The 18898-nt window shown below is 35.5% G+C and overlaps 1 protein-coding gene across 2 annotated transcripts in view; it reads right to left on the bottom strand.

Annotated features, from left to right (window-relative positions):
• The window catches only part of IBTK (inhibitor of Bruton tyrosine kinase), a 55626-nt gene that overhangs the window by 17037 nt on the left and 19691 nt on the right, over positions 1-18898 (bottom strand). For both annotated transcript variants that reach the window (XM_015622460.3, XM_015622461.2), the window contains 15 exons: positions 15551-15728; positions 14693-14867; positions 13287-13880; positions 11867-11953; positions 10875-10957; positions 10734-10771; positions 8814-8907; positions 8327-8428; positions 7442-7559; positions 5771-5831; positions 4939-5066; positions 3329-3441; positions 2521-2669; positions 2158-2321; positions 945-1037 (listed from right to left, as the gene is read on the bottom strand). In XM_015622460.3, the coding sequence (XP_015477946.1) occupies positions 945-1037; positions 2158-2321; positions 2521-2669; positions 3329-3441; positions 4939-5066; positions 5771-5831; positions 7442-7559; positions 8327-8428; positions 8814-8907; positions 10734-10771; positions 10875-10957; positions 11867-11953; positions 13287-13880; positions 14693-14867; positions 15551-15728 (2177 nt within the window). The remainder of the gene's footprint in view (positions 1-944; positions 1038-2157; positions 2322-2520; positions 2670-3328; positions 3442-4938; positions 5067-5770; positions 5832-7441; positions 7560-8326; positions 8429-8813; positions 8908-10733; positions 10772-10874; positions 10958-11866; positions 11954-13286; positions 13881-14692; positions 14868-15550; positions 15729-18898) is intronic.

Raw genomic sequence — 18898 nt, 5'->3', positions numbered from 1 at the left:
AAGCAAAAAACAAAAAAAAGGGTCAATTTATATCAAGAGTGACAGAAAGAAAAGCATCATAGAAGTATTCTTCACATAGATGCTCATAAAAGAAAACATGCAGCGTAGCAATCAAGTCACCAAAAGAGGACTACAACCAGATGAAGACTATTTTCTAATCTTGCGATTTTTTAGAGACTGTCAAGCTTAGCTCCCTTAAACCAAAAATATTCATATATTAAAAAAATTATTTAACAGCATAGAGCCATTTTTTCTGTCTGTAATGATTTCCCTTTCTAAGCTATTTGGATTCTTCAGTCTTGGCTGTTTTGTTTGCAGCTTCTGAGTCTATCTAGCAAGCAAGCCTTTAACAAGGCTACTGTCCTAACTACTTTAAAAGAAAGCCACATCTCAAAGGTCATGAGTCACCGCCTGTTCTCTCCCATATGTTGCCACTTAAACAACAATAGGTTTAATACACTGCCTTGTAAAAAAGCACATTTATCTTCTTGTGTCTTTTGGGATGCTTCTACAAGAAGGAATCACACTTGTTTCTGTCTGAAGAATCGTCAACATCAAGACATGGGTTCTGGGAGAGGTCAGAGAATGCAAGACAAGAAATGAACTTCTCAAATTCAGAACTTATGCACAAATAATTTCCAAAGTCCTAGGGACAAGAATTCATTCTTTTTGGTCAGAAACTTAAAGGCTCAGCAGGACAGGCCACTTATTTAAGATACTAGCTCACTTGCTCCTCTGCAGTAGTTGACAAGACTAGAGGAAAATAAAGGGATACATTTGGTATGCTCAAAGAAAAACAACATAATGAAGTAAACAAAGCTGTTCAAAACCAAATAGGACAACTTTTCTCCTGCTTTTTTTAAACTGAATGGCCTAAACCACTAAGTAAATTCATAACAACGTAGCCTATCACACTTTTTTATAGATTTTGGTTTTTTACCAACCTTGAATTTGCCTTTGGCATGGTTCCACATTTCTGCATACTTTCTTCAATTTCCATGATGGTTCTTAGATCCATAGCAGGAGGGCTGGCAGGGCTAAATGAAAAATAAAAAGTTACCTTACAAGGCACTGATTTTTACTTACATTCCACAGTTCCAGCCTTCACTGAAATCCTCTAAATCATACATAGGATTGGTAACTGGTTGTATAATTTATGTCTGTTTCCTCAATTATGGCAAACCTCAAATAAAATGTTTTTGACAAAACTTTTATAAATATATACATTTTTAAGAGCAAACTATAAAAATACTTTCAAGACTCATTATACTATGAAACAAAAAGATGTGAACTATGATTACTTCAAAAAAATTAGATCCCTAAAAAAATTAGATACCTAAAACTATGATTACTTCAAAAAAATTAGATAGCTAAATAAGCATATTTATTTAGTAGTAAAATGCTCATGCAAAGTTATAGAGAGGCACTGCTCACAGCTCTGTCCCAAAGGCTGAATTAGACCTCTCTTTGAAGTACAGGATTAAAATTATTTTACATGATAAACAAAACAGTTTTTTCAGTCAGACTGCTACACAACAGGTATCAGTCTCTTTTTCATACATGACTGAATTATAAACTTCCACAGAAATGAGCACGAATTAAATCCAAAGCTTTACAAAAAACTATAAATTAAAATGTGTGTACTTAAAGCCATCTGTAAATTAGTCTGCATTATAACTCAGTTCAAGGACAGGCTTTGAAATAAAACATAAGCTGCACTTCCTCCATCTCTCCTTACAGACAGAAAGTAATATTCTTTTTTTTTTTAATTATTGTACCAGTTAAACCTGTGGTCTTGATTTTTACATCCCATTTAAGTCTAAAGGCCTAAAAAAACTCTAAGTACAGTGAAGCTTCTAAAGGCTTCAAGCATGGTATGGTTCTACAAAAAACTCTCAAGTATTTTACAGAGTATTAACCAAGGAGGTGTTATAAAAACAGGAAATAGAAGTACAGACTGGAGGCAATTAAAAAAAAATAAAAATACATTGCATCACTTTTCTCAATGAAAACATACTCCTTTTATTAAATTAACAAAATTTTGAGTTCACATCTCAAGTAATGCACAACCATTTGGAAGAGCAGACAGCTTTTTAGTCTGAATAGAACATTATTAGCCTATCAAGTGTAAAACAGTGACTGTAAATATTACTGCACCTGAAACTGGTTGCTACCCAATTGGGAGAGCTTGCAGAGTTGTGTCTGGCACTGGGAATGGACTGTGGAACTGACTGTGTCAATGCTGATGCCCCCTTGTATGACTTCATCTCCTTGTTAGGGTGAGAGGGTTTCACACCCTGACCGCATACTTTGTCCTTCATCTAAAAATCAGGCAGAAAATTGCTGAATAAACACTACAAACACTGAATTTTCTTTTCTTAATCAAATAAACAATAACTCCACAAAGTTGTCTACTCCACTGTAAGCACAACAGCATCACAGAAAGACTCTAAAATACAAACTCTGCTTTTGATGGACTAGATAAACACAAACAAAAAAATTGGTAAGAGGAAATCTAACCTCAGTCCTCTCTGGATGAAATACTTTTGTGAAGTCAGGGGACTGCAAGTCTCTGGGACTACCCACTCCTGCGTAACTACCTTCAGAGTCAGATGTTAAGAGTTCTGGAAGTGATTCCACTGAATTAGCTTTATCCAGTTTTACTGAACCTGGAAATAAGAAAAGATAGTAGAACTATTAAATCATGAACTATTAATATAATAGAATAGAACATATATTAGATATATTCTATATAATAAAATATAAATTATTAACATTAGCAATGATTAACAAACAAAAAAAAATATTCTGTCCATATGATGAATATAAAACAAGCAAGTTTACCTAGTCCAGAATACTAGTGCCAGTGCTAAGTATAAGCAAATTTTTGGCTATCCTAAGTATTTTTTCAGAATAACATTACTCCAAGTTTTTTCCTCTGTCTCACATAAACAAATAACAACAACACTTTTCCTTTGAATTCTTCTATCATCTTTTCAATAAAAAGTGCCTAATTTATTCTTTACGTTTCAGAAACAAAGAAACCCACAAGGCATTAACAGAAATGTTCCACTTACAAAAACCACATGAGAAAATGTGCATTATCTTTATTTGATTAAATACATGCTTTTATCTGAACTTTGAGCAGAAACTTCATATGACAAACACCCTTTCAAAAAATCCTTAATCTTAAGAATTCACTTTTGAAATTCAACTACAGAAAAGAAATTATCTTTCTAAGATTTCCTTCTTGAAAGACAGAAATTGCATTGCATATTACACCTTATGCTCTGTTTTTATACCTGAAAGGAATCTCTTTCCCACTGACCTGTAGAGGCTGGACTCTGAATAATATCAGATAGATTATATCCTCCAGAGCTGTCAGACCGTTTTCGTGGCTTCTTTTTTGCCTTAGTTTTTGCTTTTTTGAAAAGGGCTTCCCTAATAGGAAAAAAAACCAACAAAAAACCCACAAAATGCATTAAACTAAAGAAACTGAGCTTCAGAACTACCCACATCAATGTTGTGTTTTTCAACCAGCAGCAGCAGTTGTACTTCAAGCAGTAGTATCTGATCTCAGCAGCTGGCACTAGCTGCTTGCTCTTGTTCTGCTTATGCACTGGCACAACCATTTAATGAATGATTTTGGGGGAAAATAAGAATCCAGGAGGAAAATTAAAAAACCCTTTCCAATCTAGATCTAGCCTCTGGACTATTATACTATTATACTATATATTATATTATACTGCACACAGACTTCTGCTGAGACAGTGGAAGATATAGCTGCTCCACAGGCTGGCACTGCCACCTAGGTCAGATTAAACCTGCTACACATCACAGCAACTGACATAAAGCAAATTACAGACAACTCTCCACTTTTTTCTCTTTTGCCTTCTTCTAAATTAACAAAGTTCAATAAACACCACTGTTGGTCTCATTTTTCCCCACCGTAAACACTGCCATCATGATAATACTAATTTTACAATAAAGCAGACACAGGGTGATGCTACCTAAATGTCATGTGTTCCTATATATGCTATTAGGAAGAGTGAAATCAAATAAAAGGCATCCTTCATTTTCAGAAAACTACTAGATATTCAGAATTATATTAATTGCAGCTACAGTGCACTATGTCAAAGCTTCTTTAAGCAGCTTTATGTTAACTATATAACTACTTAATCATTCCTGCAGTACTACCTTATAATAGTTGGGGTGTCTATTTTTTAATCTTTGGACTACCCAATTCCCTAGAATTGGGAATTCCCTACCACTCGGCCTGAAAAACACAGAAAGGCTCAAATAAAAAACAGCCTCTCAACTTCCTCGATCTACCAGTTGTTACCTACACTAGCAGGTAAGTTCACTTAGTGCAAACTAGTTCATTTAGCACAGCTTTTCCTGACACAAGTGCTCAGTACACAATACTGCAGGTGAGCTTTCTTTGCACGCTGACATTGTATCCCACTATTTGGAAGCCTGTTACCAAGCCATCATATCATACTACAAAGCTCTGTATTTCACTTGACAATTCTGTTAATATCAAGAAATTCAGATTACCACAATTTTTCAAGCAGATCTATAGAGCATTCAAGTCTGTATTTTCTCTTTTGATTTCTCCTAATTGAGTGAAATACAATGGACTGCACAGCTGGTCTCACACATATACAGATACTCACATCACATGCACGACTCCCAAACATCGCTGTGAATGCTCATTTTGCAACCTTTACTCACATGCTACTTATAAATTCAAAGTGCTGTGCTGTAGTTTTGCGACATTTTCAAGGACTTAAGGAAACTGAGAAGAGTATTTGAAATCTCCATTTTTAATATTTCAATTCTGAATTTAAATGCAGTCAGGCACCAACATAATTGGGGATTAATACCATAATAAACAGTTCATCTAGGTAAAAATATTGATAAAAAACAGATACTTACTGAGAATTTTGTTCTGTATTCATTTCTTCCCTTAAAAAGACAAAGTTCTCTCCATCTTCAGGCTCAAAAGAACTTATGTCAGGTCCATCTGGATATGGAGTAATTACTCTCCTGACCATAGCTGGAATCTGTAGTTGTAAAAGCCATTACATTAAGATTCACTTAAGTTGTATGCCAGCAAATTTATGTAAGAGGATCAAAACCGATCATCATTTAAAACACTTTCACAGATCAGGTAATTAATTACATAACAAGCTTCTAAACTTCAGCTATATCTTTAAGCAAAATTGGAGAAACATCTTAAGTGATAGACTCAAAATGCCTGTTTCATCTATTGTTAATTTCTGGAAAAAAATGCTTCAAGATTTTGCAAATATTTATCTTTTACTGTTACAGAATACTGGATTATAATGTGTCTTGGCTTTCACCATTGCATTACAGTTCAATTTTCCCATTATTGTTTTTACTGATTTTAACATCTATACGATCATCCTGAACTTTTCAGCTTTCTTCTCCTTTCTTCTAAGGAAGGGACACTGTTTTCCATAGGTTTTGCCTACATTGTTCCATGTAACTTTTGTTAATTACAGAACATTAATATGTTTAATGTGAATAACTAAAAAATTTAAAAGACACAACCCTGTTGCAACAGTAGCTAGTGAACAATGAAATATGAACTCCTTGAGAGTAATAAGAGCAGCAGACAATTTTATCTTTTGAGTCAGCTCTTCCACTTCAGCCTGCTTGCCTACAGACTCTGCAGGTATGTATTTATCATTCATCTATTCTCATTTTACACCCAATCAGCTTACAGTCAACTTGTACAACTTACCATTTTCCTGTAATAAATAGAAAGATCCTTTACAACTTCATCACTTAGGACATCCAGAGTCCTAAAAAAAAAAAAAATCTTTATTAATTTTAACCGCTCATAAAAAAATCACATCAATGGAAAATGAAATGGACATTTTGGATTAATCTCATGTACAGGTATTATCACCTATTCATGGTGGTTAGAGTCTAAAGGAAGACACTGAACACAAAATAAAAACTAATCAATACCTTTGTATTGGGGCAAGGTTAAATACACAACCTTCCCACCTACCTTTACCTAAGGTGACAGCCAAAACAGACCTATATAGTTAAGTTACCAAGAAGTGGTCATTGTTTTAGCTATTTCTGCATACACTCTTCCTGAAATGCATCCAAACACTCCAAACCTTCGTAAATTCTCCATAAAACTCAACACAACTCAGACGTTTATGCCAAAAAATAATATTACAGCAACAAACTTGATTCAACAGGACTGTCTTGTTCATGTGAGCAGTTGTCCTTGCAAAAAGCTATCAGGACTTCTCAGGTTTCTCAAATTAAAAGTCTTTCTATCCAATACTAACATTTTCAGATTTTCATTAAAATCCAGATACAGTCTTAATCATAGTAAGAAAACCACATGCTCTTTCTAGGCTTAAGATGGAACAAATCTGAATTCCAAGTAATATTTAAGGCAATGTTACTAGCTTTTCACTCTTCTCTCCAAAATCAAAGGTCAGAATGTTTATATTTTATAAAGAGGTGAAGAGGGAAATTACTAATATGAATGAACTCCTATATCTGGGATGCAAGTGAAGCCACTGTGTGATGTGGCAATGAAATGCTGGCATTCTGAACTGTTTCAGATCTCTAGGAACTTCTACAAGTTAAAAGAAGCCTGACTAAAAGAACAGAGAAGACTAACAGTAGAGATATTTTTTTTTTGGCTGGGTTTTTTTAGTGTTTTTTTTTAAGATTTTGCTAGTAAATAACTTCAGGCAGTGCTGATAAGGTTTGCTCTGAGAAGATAATATGTACTTAGGAAGCAACTTAAGGCCTGTCCAAAAGCATCAAGAGAAGGAAGGCCAGAGCACACCTTCAGCTTCTCTGAACTTTAGAAGAACCACTGTGGAAAGAAAGGATAATAAATTAATTTATTCAGCTCTTACTGCAGACATTAAAGCAAAAAGACTACCAGATGGCAGGCCCATCCTCCTTGGAAAATGAAGCAGCTATATAATACACCTACTTAAAATAACTCAAATATGTATTGTTACAACCACGTTTAAAAAAAACCCACCCAAACAATTCTAAAAGAAACAAAAAATCCTCACAACAATTCCCATCTCCCCAGAAAACAACCTCCAAATGGACAGAAAAGCCCCACGGCAGTTCTGTGCACAATCAAAAACACTTTTAATACCCCAAAAAAGATGAGACCTAATGTTAAAGCCGACTGAATTCAAGAGAGACTTTTCATGCCACATTGTAACATATGAGTTCGTGATATAGAACTGATACAGGCTGTACAGAGCTTCTCTCTCCCTAACTGGCAAAAATGAGCCTACCTTTAAACTAGCAGCATTCAGTTGCATTTTAACATTCAACTGTCCATATTCCAATCCTTTTACCTTTTTGGGATATTTAAATTTTACAACTAAAACATAAACATATGTGCATTCCTGCTTACCTTGCTTCAAGCAAAGCTGCCATATTGAGGCCTATGAACTGCAAGCAGGACAATTTTAGCTGCTCAGCATTATACATTGCTGAGAACTCCAACAGCTCAGCAGCATTCTTTAAGGTAACTGCAGAAACAAAACAAATTAATTAGATAGTTGGCTGTAGTATCAAGCATCGGTTTTAAGACTTATTGTGCAACATGATCTAGTTATTGAAACCTATCATATACTACCCCACTCCCAGAAAAAATGCTAATACTCAAATTGCCACAAACTCTAGGGAGTTCCATGTAACTTTGTAGCAGCTGGTAATGCAAGGGCCCCTTCAAAGAAGCAAAAAGCCCCACCTATAAGGAGATCAGCTTCAAAATATTGAAACCCAGCAGTCCCAAACAAAAAAAAAAAAAAAAAAAAAAAAAAAAAGTTAAAAATAGGAAGTTTACAGCCAATAGTAAGTATACAGCATAAACAGTTGCTAAACTTCCATATGTTCCAATTTAGTATGGAAAAAGAAAGAATAAGGAGAGTGAAAGAGAGAGCAGGAACACTAAACACAAGGACAGAAACAAAGTTCATTTTATCACATTTTAAAGAAAAAAATTCACTTCAATGAAATTAAGGTTTTATTGGGGTTTGGAGGCAGTTAGCTTTTTTCTTATTTTTAAACTTTTTTTTATTAAAGAGCATGAAATGAAGATGATGCATAAGGAATGGAAGATTATGCTAACCTAAAATATTTCTTCAACTAAAGAAGCAATTATTAGCATACATGCAATGAACATCAAAATATAATAGCCTGAAAGGAAGATACACAAATTCCGTGCTGCAAAAGACAAGAACATCTAAAAATACAAATTTTTTATTCTCTAACCCATTAATGTGGATGGACTCACGTTTTTCTGCAATGGCTACTTCACAGATTTCTTTGAGTCTGGATATAAGTAGCTGGTCTGCTACCACAAGAACATTACATATGAATTCCACATTTTGAGAATCTGGAAAACAAAGCATCATGTAAACACTGAGGGCAAATCAAAAGCAACTATAAAACATAGAGCTTTAATGAGATTTTGCCAAAGCACAAATATAATGGCTTTGCAAATTCTGATGGCATTTTCACAGCACAAGGAATAGCTTAGAAAAGCACCAACAGTCCACTTTTTGAAGCAACAGGAGAGAAAAGGAAAACTGCAGTTTAACAAACAAAAGAAAAGGTAAAACAAGGCCTGGTGTACTGCTATCCCCTCAAACTCTAAAGAAAGAATCAAGAATTTTGATTTCTTTAAAATATAACTCCTATACAGGCATATTCAGTTTTGAACTTCTGTTTTAAAAATACAAAAATTGCAAGAGTTACAGTTGAAAATATATTAATGGCACCTTTTATGGCAAGAGCTTCATCTGTATACAAGTAATCCACAATTATCTGTAGGATGTCAGAATGGATGGGCATTTCCAGAGCTGAACAGGTAGCCTAAAAAGCAGAAGTATTTAAAGAAAAAAAAAAAAAAAAGAAGAAATAGAAAGAGAAGCTGACTACTTGGAATAAAACACAACATCAAGTCACTAACTGTATTAAGAATATAACTCAGATCAAGGGTCATGTTTTCGAAGGTAAACAATCACTTAAGCATTTGTATAAAACCTGTCCAAATTTCTCAGTCAAGAATTAATTGTAGTAAAGCAATTAAAATCTATTCAAACTTCTGAATAAATACCCATGAAATGATTTCATGTTTGATCACTTTGATCATCTACTCTTACAATCCTCCTTGATTATATTACTTTACCTACAATTGCCTAAAAGTTTAACTACAGGAAGCCTCCATGCAAGTACTGAACTATTTTCCTGTCAAGGTCAAAAGATTTGATGAAATCACAAGTTCCAAAATAACAATAATACTGAAGTAGTCACCACTGTTAATGCCTCTGAAAATAAGGTCCTCATCATGCCCTCCATTTGAAAAGCCATCCTAACCAGTAAAGCTTTCATAATAGCAAACATTTGCCACTAAACCATGTAACTGTAACCCATTTGTGTTTATGCAACATCACTGCTTAACAACTTTGGTTTACTTCAGGTGGTACCTCAAGTAAAGCTTCAAACTAAAATACTTACTTTGCTTTAGAACATGCTACTGGTACTGAAATATTTTCCTTCTAAAGTTTAAAAACCTCTTACAGACATTAAGATTTTTATATAACATCTACAGCCCTTTGCTTGACAAAATGTTTACTTATTAATTCAGGTTGATTTAGATTTACTTACAAAACAATAGGCAACTTATGAACTACACACTACTGATACACAAAACCATGACACGATTGGACACTCAACACTTAAAAAAACCCCAAACCTTAAATCAATCATTTGTCTCACGGTGTTTCAAGTATGTTTTCTCAGGGATGACTTAGGAAAAGGTAGCACAGTAATCTGGAGGACAGCTGAAGTTCTATTTCACAGCAGAACAGAACTGCCAGTACTTCAACAGGTTCTTAATGCATTGCTGGAAACTAAGAAATTTGAGAAACCCCTGCACACTGCTTTAGTTTTCACCTCAGAAAAATGCTTCTCCACCTAGAGCATTCCTCTCTTTCCATAAACGTTATCAACAGTGCTCAGGTAGTTAAACAGAGGTATTTAGTGAAATACCAATGTCCAGGAACAACCAGGGCATTGACACACAGATGGCAAATAGGAACCAAGACAAATTAAAAATCTACACCTTTTGAAACAGCAGTTGCTGACTAAACAGAATAGTCCCTGATGTTCTCTATGTCATTTAACAGTAGAAGTCAGGTGGAGTTCTATACACTGACCCTTGATCCTGTTCTCTCGTGCACTCAGTACATATGACATATTCCAAACTGCATACCATGTAAATTGTAAAATCTTTTACAGGAAGAAAATGAAAATTCATCCAAAGCAGTATCCCATAAGAACAGTCCAGTCAGTGGTTTTATAAATGCATGAACTAGTTCAATCTAAACCCTTAAAACAAAAGCAGTAATTTCATTCAATATACAGTATTATGTTTATTACTCTCATTTAATACACAATCTCAATAGTACAAATTCAGAGTAACCAAAAATGTGGCTTCTGTTTTTTTTCTTGCAAACAGAAATATAGAATCCAACCCTTCAGTTTCCCTAGTATTTAGAATATGTTATTCTAAATATAGAATCCAACCCTTCCATTTCCCTAGTATTCAGGATATGTTATTATAGGAAAAACTGAAAAGCTGTCATTTATTTGATGCAAAAAAACCATACCATCACACATGGTTTTGGCAAACTTACCTCAATCCATGAGCTGCTTAACATGCTGTGAAAATAATCTGTAAAGAAAGGCATTTCAGATCAAGACACAATAAAATGACACTTGAAAAAAACCAATATAACTTATGTTATATAAATATATATAAAAATACACACACATACCAAGTCTTGCACAAAGTACACACTTATGACATGGGAATTCCTTTCCATCTAAAGATTTCAGGGTCACATCGCAGAGGTATGAACTAGAAGATATTTAATAGCATCAGAGCTGTGACTATTCAGAAGAGCTACAAGTTGTAAACTCTACAAATAAATGCTCATTTTAGCATATTTAGGATTTATCCTTTGAAATATAACACACCTGGACTTTAAAAACAGAATATGAACCCAAAAGAACAGGCACAATACTTTCCAGGGAGAATTTTTTTTGTCCAAAGTTAAGCTTTAAAAATTCCATCTGAAATATTTCCTTCAAAACACAGTCAATTACTGTTACAGAAATGCTATGACTAATTAAATTAATTATGGATAATTATAGTCAATTTTAAATAGTCTATGCCAAGTTACCTATTTCTTCAGTATCAGGTGGTACCATAGGCTTTGATGATGCATTTTAAGAATGAACCTGAATTCTGTGAAAAAGCTACTTTCATGCAATGTTGCTTTTCCTATATAAATAGATTGTTCAGGACTCCAGGTATAAGTACTCGATCACATCAATGAAATTAAAAAACAAGCATCACTCTTCTAAAAGCAATTAGAAAACATACTATACATGTGCTTATTTCCAATCCATGTAGTCTTATTGTCACAGAAAGCAGATTTACAGAAGTCAAATTGCTTTTGAATGGATTACCCCTAACATTTCTCCTGCCATTAGCATTCTACAACACAGTTAATCCACAGAACATAAAGGTACAGTAAAAAGAAACAAAAATATATCACACATAACCTATCCCCACTGACTACAGATCAGTCTATAACCATCTATGAAGACCTTCTGAGTTACTATAAGGACAACTGCAGAAGTTAAAATGGACACCAGAAGTTAAAATGGAGCTGGATCAACATTAGCCCATACTTAACAGGTAAAGAGATGACGTAAGAGGAAGATGGTGGGAGTAGGAGAAACTCGATTTTAAAAAAATTACCATTTCTTCTGATTTAACTTTGGTTTGTTCCCATTCTTCTTGTTGACAACGTTAATTTTTCCATTTTCTAATCTGACTCCATCCAGCCTGAAAATTATTAACATTAGTAATAAGCAATACAATTAGTATACAGTTCAAACCATTAAGAACAGTTTCACAAAGTAACAGTACTTCAGTGGGCTCATATTGTGAATATGAAAATGAATCATCATACAAAAATAGAAAGGGCTTTTGATACTTGAAAAGTCTTCAAGGCAGATGTAAAATTAACTGACATTCTTTCCACATCTATGTATTTATTATCTTAGATGATACCTATACTGTATAGTTAAGGTCAAAGTTTAACACTACAGGGTCAAAAATCCAGAAGTTCATCATCGCTACCAGTCAGTAAACTGAGCAAAGACAGTGGTTGGGAAGAGATGAAAGTTTCAGCACAGGCTTTTTTTAGCATCCTAATGAACAAAGGAGGCTTGTGAAGGGGATGGTGAAGACACAGGAGTGCTGCTGGTGGGTTACAAAGTAATACACCTTTAAAGGCAAAGTGCCATGGAAATGTCACTTAGGAACTGTTTTAGAAGCAGCTTCATATCTTGGCTATGCATGCAAGACATACAATGAAAAAACCTGCCCTGAAAAAGTTCATCTCCCTCTTTTGAAAGGACAAATGCAGAAAGAAAACCCCACACTAACTAATGCAGTTCTACAGAGACGTTTGATCCCAATTGCATTTGTTTCATTATGTACCATAAAAATTACACCAGTTGAACAAGAATTAAACTTTGTTTCGTGCTGCTTTATACTAAACACGTCTGCTGTCTGTGGAAAAACTGTTATAGACCACAGTATAAAAATTATACAGTCCCAAACTCAATTAGATCAGCTGTCTCTAATATAACAAGTATTGATGTTTTATGACAGTCGTTCTGGAAAGACAGATGATTTATAGCAGATATCAAATCCCACAGGACTCATGCCTTAGAGGATACTGTCATGGTTTAACTTGTCTGTCTAAAGACCACACAGTCACTCACTCACTCTGCCCTCACCACCCACCACTGGAATGGGGGAGAGAATTGGGGAAAAAATAGTAAAATTCGTGGGTTGAGACAGACAGTTTTTATAGAGCAGAAAAAAAATGGAAAATAATAATAATGCTAACAGAATGAGCAGATACAAAACAAGTGATGCCCAAACAGTGATGGAATACTTACTACCCTCCAACCTGAAACTCCAGTACGTACTGGAAATAGGTCCAGGCAGTCTCCAAGTAGCATCCCCTTATCATCTCCCTTTAGCTTCTATTCTAAATTCAGGGTCTTAATTTCCACTACTGTCATATCAACTTAAGTTAGATCAGCTTACATAAAAAAAACTCCACAGAGAGCTCATCAAAATATATGCATTTCCTTTCACCTACCTTCCACTTAAATTGCTGAGCCCAAACTTCTTTGCTGCACTTTGCAACATTTTAATGATGTTAGCTTCATCACCAGCTTTGCCTTTTTTAGATTTGCTCTTCTGCTTTTCATTTATAACTTTCACTTGATTATTTCTATAAATCTCAAATGCAGACTTTCCATTGACATTTTCATCAAAGCTCATTTTGCTCAGATTAGAAATTAAAGTATCTTGATATTCGTCTGATTTTTCTTTATAGCAGATTTTTGGCTTATAACCATGAGTCAGAAGATCACAAGTATCTGTGTATATGAACTGCAGAAGGTATGCAAACAGATCTGGATGGACCTTCTCAATTACATAGAGATCACATCCAACAGCATCTTCATCTTTACGGTAGATGTCTGGAGTGTCTAGTTGGCTGTCACTGGAAACAAAGAGCTTCTTGAAGAAGTCGGAGCGTACGGCCAAGATATATTTGTGCACGGGGTACATTCTTGTGCCAATCTGAAAAGTCACATCATGGATGCTGTCCATTTCATCTGTTTCATCTAACAGTTTGCCAAAATCCATTCCAAAACTTGACAGTGACACACTTGGAATTTCATAGAGACTAGAACAAAATTAAATCCATAATCAAACACTATTTACAACCTTCATCACATTTTACATAGTATGTTTAATGAAGAGGATAATGATGTTTCCATTTAATTTCTTTGTTTTTTTCCTACATTGCTGCACTGCTCAACATTTCTTGTCCTGTTCTTTACAAAAATAACTAACAATATAATATTTAGGCAATTAAACTACATAAATAAGACCTGTCTAGCTTCAGTATATCAAATATAGTATTTTGTCTTTATACTGTACCAGTATTATCAGAACTATCTTATCCTCATCTCATTTTTCCAACATAAAAACACAGAAATGCTTGCTGTATTTCATCTTACAAACTAAAGCAATATGGAAAAAAGCTTATGCTTAGCTATTTATCACAAATGCTGGAAACTATTACGAGAGCATAAGAAACATGGTGCAGTATTCTATTTATTTATTTTACTTTATACATTTCTTTCCAATCAAAGAAAAATTCAATTGTCACTTTTATTTACAAGCTGATTATTCATGATTCACTGAAGAGGTGAATTTCTACAGTATTTAGAACTCAGAGTGTGCTAGGAAATACATGGCAAATGCTTGCCTTAAACACTTCAGATAAAACAATACTGTCTATTATTACACTAATACATAAGCTTAGGCCTTTGGATAACTTCAACATAATTACTAACAAAGTGCTGTTCTCTAGCAGTATGGATAACTGTATTTACTGTGACTTATGTATGAGGCAAAAAACCGTATGGAAAAGAATTATTCAATCACAATCAGACAAAAAAAAAGGAAAAATTACAGCTGTTGTAAATATACCTGGTTTTAGGATCTGACTGTAATACAGCAAAATTGCAGCCACTAGGATCAGTGGCAATACTGACAGCTCGGTGGACAAAAGTCAGCTTTTGAAGCCGAATTCTTTCATACACACTGGTTGTATCATGTTCACAAGACACATCACATGAAGGATGCTGAAGGTTTGACACAAGTTCTGTTAAAAAAAAAAAAAAGTGAATACACAACCAGAAAGATCCTGCTAATTAAAATACCATAAAAAGGCAAGACTATGACTTCTATATGCTCACTGATGTAGTAATTGGATAAGGCTAAACCATGCTCAAGATTTCAGTTTTCTTATTTACAGAATATATAGGAGAAGAGCTGACAGTTTCACTTAAAATCTTGTCCTGTACGAGACAGGTATGTTCCTTACAGAAAAAAGAACCCATCAGGACCTACTTTCAGCAATATAAGCCAAGTTAATACAGTGGAAGTTGCTCTGGACCCTGAATTGTGCCCAGATAATAACCTGGGAAACAGGTTTCAAAGGCTTAGCAGTACAAGCAAGTATATGCTCCTTCTTTTGCTCAATACCAATCCAATTAGGATTCATCATCTAATATGACAAGATCATTATACTAGACCATTGTGCTACTATTATTCTTCAGAAGTACTTTTCATCCCAGAAACCTCCACCTAAAGGTTAACCAAAGGCTGCAAAGTAAATCTTAGTATCACTGAGGAAAGAGTACAGTAGCAGCCAATGCTAAAAATTGTCAGTCACAGAGGAAAGAACAAAATCATCACATAATACTGTTAGAGGCTGTGAAGATTCAATTAAACTCTTTTACTGATTTGAAAGTACTTAAAAATGCCTAAGAAATCACAGCTAACCTTTCTTTTCTGAATTTCTTTTCCCTTCTTCCAGCCACTTCCCTGTAAAGGCTTCACCATCATGTGTGACAAACATTATTTCGTTCCCATTCAATGCAACATCAGACATGAAGACTTGCCGGCCATACACCCAACGACACTGCTTCATGGAATTGTTAGATGACTTCCAACAAAACACCTATAATATCAATTTTTTAAAGAAATGGAAAATCTTCATATCATTTAAAAGCAGTTACATATTGCACACTACTTTTTTAAAACACAAGGACATGCCATCTAAAAATTGAACATAAAAGGAGAAACACATTCTTCAAAATTTTAGGATAAAGTGTTATGAGCATCTATTAGAGAGAATCCACAAGTAAAACAGAGAAAATCTATCATGATATCAAGATCCATTTGTTCATGAAGAGCATTTGAAAAGCTTCTCCAAACACTCAAATATCTTCACAGCAGTCATCTATTAGAAAGGTTTTACTGACATCTCAACAAGGAGAGTAGAAGGTATCAAGTGAAGAAACAAGTTTTATCTAGTTCTTAATTTACAGATTTGTCCAACTGCTTATAAATCGGACAAAATTCAAGGTTAGCACACTGGAGATTTAAACAATTTCCTGTTAATTGTTTGACAAAAATCTCAAATTTCTCTGTACCAGTCAAGGCTTGGAATGGAGATCATGACCAAACACAAATTTCAAAACCCTCGGGAATATGAAGCGCTGCATGCACTTCAACAAGGTCAAGCAAGACCCCAACAAGGTACACTGTACATGTCTGAAAGACAGCCCCAAGCAAAGGAAAACCCAACTATGGCATTAGCAGTGCTAAAGTCAGGCCTTCATTTTCTCCCACTGAAGGACCTGCACAGGTCTGTTAGGATCTACATAAGAAGGGGACAGAAGAACTTGAGTAACCTATGTCCTTTCCCCTGCCTTGAGCCCCATGAATCACAGAATGGTTGAAATTGGAAGGGGTCTCTGGAGGTTGTCTAGTCCAACCCTCTGCTCAAGTAGGACCACCCAGAGCCAGCTGCCCAGGAGCACGTCCAGACAGCTTTTGTGTATTTCCAAGAAGAGTGATTTCACAACCCTAATTGGCAACATGTGGCAGTGCTGTACCACCCTCAGCGCTTCCTCACACTCAGACAGAACCTCCTCTATTTCACTTTGTGCCCACTGCCTCTGGTACTGGCTCTGGGCACCACTGGAAATAGCCTGGCTCTATCTTCTTTACTTCTTCTATTCAAGCATGTATATACAAGATTCCCTTTGTGACTTTTATTTTCTAGGCTAAGCAGTACTCCCTTAAAGAAAGTGCAGTCAAGCCAGACCAAGAAGCAGTGATTCAGGAAATACGAGTGTTAAGATCCCATTCCTCTCCTTACTCTATAATTTATAATACCTAAAAGCAGTAAAGACCCAAGTACTTGTCAGTATTCAACATGGAAAGATACAAAATGTACATGGATATTGTTTCTCTGATACAGGAAGATCAAGTAGTTTCTTACTGCTAAAGCAGTGACCCAAAGATGTAGAGGGGGCACTACCAATACTCCAGATGCTAGAGGTTACACCTCAAATGATCAAATACTGAACTGGGAGTTAATAATTTCTGAGACAATGACCTAATGAAAAGATAAGAGCATCTCAAAACATAATTCAGCCAAACGCAAGGAAATAAAAGGAAATAATCACATTGTTTATTTTGATATACAAGCTCCATTTTTAACATTCTTTAAGGCATTTCAGTAGGAAAAGCTTCTTTGTAAATACCACTAGATGGCAGTGAAGGTTGAGCTCTCTCAGTGAGCAGAACAAGAAGAGATTTTGTAGGGTCCTGTAAACTAGTACTTCAAAAAGAGTAAGGGAAGAAAACAATAAATTCCCCATGGCATTCCAATTCTAAGAAAACAGAGCGTCTACACTTAAATACTAAATGATTCATCTGGTTTAGGTGCAACATTTTGAAAATAAAAGGGACATTTCATCTACAAAATAGCCATGTTTCAGGAAACGTTCTAAAAGTTCAAGTCCAAAGACTACTAAAAGGTGTACAGGTGCCTGGGGCAAGTGGGATGAAGAAATGGAAAGAAAAAGAAAACACCAACAAAATGAGTCTAAACCACATACACTATATAACCACTAATGTGTATGTAAAAACCAAGTTTACACATTCTCTGGAAAGCCATTAGAAGCCCATATACTTTAAAAATAAACTACTGTACATTACTTTTGTAATCTTCTCATAGCCCTAATTAAAAATTAAAAAAATCACCAGCAGCTCTACAGAAACAAATTGACTGGGGAACAATAAACAGAGCTTTTTCAAATATAGTAATAGCAATAGGCAGTGTAAGAGTAACATCAGCCCATTACAAAGTGAGGATGGTCACCTCACAAACAGGCACAGGTGTTTAACACATTCTTTGCCTGTGTCTTCAACAAGGGGGTCTCAGTGAGCCAAGCTGGAGGACCATGACTGTGACAATGATCAACTCCCAGTCAACCCTAAAACTGTGTGGGATTTGCTGCTCCAGCTGGATCCCTACAAAGCTATGGGGCCTGGTGGGATTCATCCAAAAATCCTTAAATCGCTAGCTGATGCAATCCTAAAGCTTCTCTTGATTTCTAAGCAGACTTAGAAATCCAGAGAGGTCCCAGCTACTGATGAATATTGTCCCAGTCTTTAAGAAGGACAAGAAAGAGAACCCCACACACTACAGTCCTGTCAGTCTCACTTCAGTGCCTGGTAAAATTGTGGAGAAGATTATTCTGGGAGGTGTTGAAAAACGCCTGAAAGACAGTCATTGGTCACAGCCAGCACAGCTTGATGAGGGGAAGTCCTGCTTATCAAACCTGATTTCCTTTGATGACAAGATAACCCATCTAACTGATCAAGGGAAGTCAGCTGACATAATCTTTTTGGATTTCAGCACAGCTTTTGATACTGTTTCTCACAGGATTCTTCTGGACAAAATGTCCAGCACACAGCTGGATAAAGGCATCATGGGATGGGTGAGCAACTGGCCCACAAGTTGGACAAAAGGCTTATAGTAAATAGGGTGACATCAGACTGGTGACCTGTCACTATCACTACTGGGGTTGTTCCACAGGGCTCCTCAGCCTTGTGCTCAACATCTTCATAAATGACTTGGAGGCAGGATTGGAAGAGATACTGAGCAAGTTCACAGATGATACAAAACTGGGAGGAGCTGCTGAATCCCTCCAGGGCAGGGAGGCCCTGCAGAGAGACCCTGAGAAATGAAATGCTGGAGTAGTTCAACAAGGGACAGAGCTGGATTCTGCACCTGGAACAGACCAACCCTGAATGTATGGACAGACTGGGGAA

This window comes from Parus major, chromosome 3, assembly GCF_001522545.3.
Source record: "Parus major isolate Abel chromosome 3, Parus_major1.1, whole genome shotgun sequence".
Taxonomy (NCBI): domain Eukaryota; kingdom Metazoa; phylum Chordata; class Aves; order Passeriformes; family Paridae; genus Parus; species Parus major.
This window is presented reverse-complemented; position numbering and strand designations above follow the sequence as displayed.